This window comes from Geospiza fortis, unplaced genomic scaffold (assembly GCF_000277835.1).
Source record: "Geospiza fortis unplaced genomic scaffold, GeoFor_1.0 scaffold1897, whole genome shotgun sequence".
NCBI classification, from domain to species: domain Eukaryota; kingdom Metazoa; phylum Chordata; class Aves; order Passeriformes; family Thraupidae; genus Geospiza; species Geospiza fortis.
Genome location: NW_005054902.1, coordinates 18,842 through 23,121, shown reverse-complemented (window position 1 = coordinate 23,121; position 4,280 = coordinate 18,842). Strand labels below are relative to the sequence as shown.

General features: G+C 57.9%; 1 protein-coding gene across 1 annotated transcript in view; it reads left to right on the top strand.

Annotated features, from left to right (window-relative positions):
- The window catches only part of TET3 (tet methylcytosine dioxygenase 3), a 9,342-nt gene that overhangs the window by 1,526 nt on the left and 3,536 nt on the right, over positions 1-4,280 (top strand). The window contains exons 2-5 of the mRNA XM_031065589.1: positions 6-349; positions 2,304-2,394; positions 2,628-2,721; positions 3,432-3,640. Coding sequence (XP_030921449.1) covers positions 6-349; positions 2,304-2,394; positions 2,628-2,721; positions 3,432-3,640 — 738 coding nt within the window. The remainder of the gene's footprint in view (positions 1-5; positions 350-2,303; positions 2,395-2,627; positions 2,722-3,431; positions 3,641-4,280) is intronic.

Here is a 4,280-nt window from a genome sequence, read left to right as displayed (position 1 = left end):
GCCAGCCCGGCTCCCTGCAACGCTCCCCAAGCCGGACCCAAAAGCGTCTCTCCAGGGAAGGGGCCGCTGTCAGAGCCACCCTTCACTGCCCGCTCCCCCAAACAGATCAAAATCGAGTCTTCTGGTGCTATCACCGTGGTGTCTACCACGTGTTTTTACTCTGAGGAAAGCCAAAACCCAGACGTGGACGACGTCGACAGAACACCCACCAAGGACGAGGTGCCGCTGACGCCGACCCTGAGCGGCTTCTTGGAGTCTCCGCTGAAATACCTGGACACGCCGACCAAAAGCCTCCTGGACACCCCTGCCAAGAGGGCACAGGCTGAATTCCCCACCTGTGACTGCGTTGGTGAGCCAGGGCTGCTGGGGAGGGTGGCAGAGGTGGCTTTGCCGGGTGGGTAGGTAACAGAAGCCATGGCATCAGCAAAGCCCTGGTTTTTGTGGGGAGGTAAGGCCCTCACGTGGTGAAACCCCTGCGCTGTGCAGCTGCCTTTTGGTTTCTCTTCTCCTCTCTTGTTTTTACAGTTGGATGGAAATGGCTGTGTCACCACGGGGGTGGCACTGGTGTCACTGGCTGTGCCGGCGTGGGGGGGTTGGATGAGCAGCAAAACCAAAGGGCTGTTGGGTTTTCCTTCTATTTCACCTTAACCAGCTGAATGCCCTGAATCCATGGTGGTCCCAGTGCCAAAACCCACCGAAACTCCCTCTCACCTGGTTATTCCTGGTGTTTTCAGCCAAATTAGCTGGTTCAGGTTGCTTTGAGTGACCCAAACTTTGGTTTGATGCTTGTGCTTATCACTTGCTGCCAGGACGCTGCCTTGTTCACTGACCAGTCCCATCGGGATGCATTGAAAAATCACCAAACTCTTGGATTTGTGAGATTTTTTTGTGGTTATTTTTGGTGTGCATTGGCATTTGTTAGACTTTGCAGCGAATGCTGGAGAATTCCTACCAGTCCTTCCAGTCCACTTCCATCCAAGCATGGGGAGCTGGATGTTCCCTCCCCAATATTTAGACTGGACCTGTGTGCTCCCCTGGGAGCAGCAGGGTGAGGATTTGGGGGGCATCCACACAGAGGATGCCCTGGGCTAAGCACAGGCTGCAATTTATTAGTGGGGCTTATGATTATTTATTTATCTGCTTGTGAATGGCAGCATGAGCCCAGACTCCATGGAGAGGAGGGAAAGCTTTCCTGAAGCCACTCCATCCCAGCCTCAGAGTTTGCCAGGAAAAGATTTGTTTAGGGGCTGGGAGAGGGGGGATTCCCCCCTTCCCCTTCTCTGTTTTCTCAGGGAGAAAGAAATGCAGCAGGAGAGGGCTCGGTGCTTTATTGGGCGCGGGAGCTGTTGGAGGCTGTGATAAAATGAGCTTTTTCCAAGCCTCCCATATTGATCCCTGTCTGGACAGCTGCAGCCCAGCTGAGCCCGGCTTTCTCCTCAGCCTGGCTCCCGGCCAGCTGGACATGATGGGAATGAAAATCAGGCTGGTGAGAGCAGAGGGATGCAAACACAGACCAGCCCTGGCCGTGGTGCAGGGCACATCCCAGCTGGTGGTTTTGGAGCATCCCTGTGTGCTGGGGCTGCTTGGGGCATCCATCGCTTCCCACCCCGGCTCCTTCATGCCCTGAAAGCCCCCAGGGGTTTGCTGTGTGCAGGGCTGTGTCCCAATGTCCTTCTCCTGCAGCTCCAGGGTCCTCCTCCTGCAGCCCCCAAGATCCTTCCAGAGCCCAGATCCTTCTCGTGCAGCCCAGATCCTTCTCGTGCAGCCCAGATCCTTCTGCCATAGCCCAGATCCTTCTCCTGCAGCCCAGATCCTTCTCCTGCAGCCCAGATCCTTCTCCCACAGCCCAAACACCTGAAGCAGGCAGGAAAAGCTTCCTGCCCCCAAAATCATCCCATGATGGCAGCATCCAGCTGGGCCAGTGTCTGTGAGAGGTTCTGGACAGGAGCCCTGGGTGGGAGAAGGATGAGGAGGGGGTTTGGGGTCTCCATCTCCCACCCAGCAGAGCCCAGTGGTCAGAGCAGATTCCCTGGTCACTGCCAGGGTGCTTCCAAGGGCTGTGGCTCCTCAGATGGTTTTTGGGTCTCAAAAAGGGGTGGGTGTTGATGGGTGAGGGTTCTCCAGCAGCGTTTCAGTGCTGGCAGAATCTTCCAGAGCAGGGAATGAGGAGTTGCTGTTAACAAACCCTTGATTTTTGGTGCAGAAGAGCTCGGATTGAGGGGATTTGAGTGTTTGGAATCCTTTGGGGCAGCTGGCAAAGGTGCAAACCCCAAAATCTCCGTCCCCCCCTCCTGTCTCTGCAGAGCAAATCGTGGAGAAGGACGAGGGGCCCTATTACACCCACCTGGGCTCGGGGCCCACCGTGGCCTCCATCAGGGAGCTCATGGAGGAGAGGTAAGAGCCCCTCACCGTGGGGCTGGGGTCCTGTCAGGGGAGTGGGGAGAGTGAGTGGGGTCCTGTCAGGGGAGTGAGGACTTGAGAGAGTGACCGGCGACTTGTGAGACTGAGCAGGGTCCTGTGAGGGAAGTGGGGATTTGTGAGGGTGACTCTGGGTTCCTGAGGGTGGCTGGGGGCTCCTGAGGGGCTCATGAAGGCCAGTGTGACTGTGTGTGGCCATGCCCTGGCAGGTATGGTGAGAAGGGCAAGGCCATCCGCATCGAGAAGGTCATCTACACAGGCAAGGAGGGCAAGAGCTCCCGGGGCTGCCCCATCGCCAAGTGGGTGAGTGCCTCTCGTCCCCAGGCTCAGCCCCTCCGTGCCTGGCCACCAGCAGGTCCCTGTGCTGGGACTCCCATGTGCTCCACCATGGCCAGGGGAGGGATGCTGGATTTATGGCTGGCAAGGAGGAATTGAGGGAACCTCACTCACGTCCATCCCCAGGGAAACCCCTCGGGGCTCTGCACCCAGGGAATGGCGTGTCCAGTGCCAGCAGCTCCCCCAGAGCTGCCAAAATCCACGGGGTGAATGCAGCCATGGGAACATGCCCAGCTCTGCCCCCCACACCCCGCAGGGCACTGGGGAAGGCATGCAGGGCGTAGCCCAGATCCTTCTGCCATAGCCCAGATCCTTCTCCCATACCCCAAATCCTTCTCTCGTAGCCCAAACTCTTTTCCCATAGCCCAGATCCTTCTCCTGTATCCCAAATCTTTCTGCCATAGCCCAAACCCTTCTCCTGTAGCCCAAACCTTTCTGCCATAGCCCAGATCCTTCTCCTACAGCCCAAACCGTCTTGTAGCCCAGATCCTTCTGCCAAAGCCCAGATCCTTCTCCTACAGTCCAAATCCTCCTGTAGCCCAAATCCTTCTCCTGTAGCCCCCTTATCCTCCTGTCTCTCCCCCATGCAGCAGCTCCTTCCTGGCACGGCTCAGGGCACCCCGGGACTTGTGGGATTCCCCATCCCGGGAAGTCTGACCCAGCCCCTCTCGTTCCAGGTGATCCGCAGACACAACCAGGAGGAGAAGCTGCTGTGCCTGGTGCGGCACCGCGCCGGCCACCACTGCCAGAACGCCGTCATCATCATCCTCATCCTGGCCTGGGAGGGCATCCCCCGCACGCTGGGGGACACGCTCTACCAGGAGCTCACCGACACCCTCACCAAGTACGGCAACCCCACCAGCCGCCGCTGCGGCCTCAACGACGAGTGAGTCCCACCGGCAGCACGGCTGGGGAGGACATGGGGTGGGAATGGGGTATGGGGTATGGGATATGGGGTGTGAGATATGGGGTGTGGGATATGGGGTACGGGATATGGGGTGTGGGAATGGGGTATGGGATATGGGGTGTGAGATATGGGGTGTGGGATATGGGGTACGGGATATGGGGTGTGGGAATGGGGTATGGGATATGGGGTGTGAGATATGGGGTGTGGGATATGGGGTACGGGATATGGGGTGTGGGAATGGGGTATGGGAATGGGGTACGGGAATGGGGTAGGGGAATGGGGTACGGGATATGGGGTATGAGATATGGGGTACGGGAACAGGGTATGAGAATGGGGTACGGGATATGGGGTACGGGAACAGGATATGGGAATGGGATGTGTTGCAGGAGTGAGCTGTGGGAACAGGATGCGGGAACGGGATGCAGGAACAGGATCTGGGAATGGGATGCAGGAATGGGATGCAGGAATTGGTTGTGGGAATGGGATGCGGAAATGGGATGCAGGAATTGGTTGCGGGAATGGGATGTGGAAATGGGATGAAGGAATGGGATGCGGGAATGGGATGTGGGAATGGGATGTGGGAATGGGATGTGGGAAGGGGATGCGGGAAGGGGGTGGG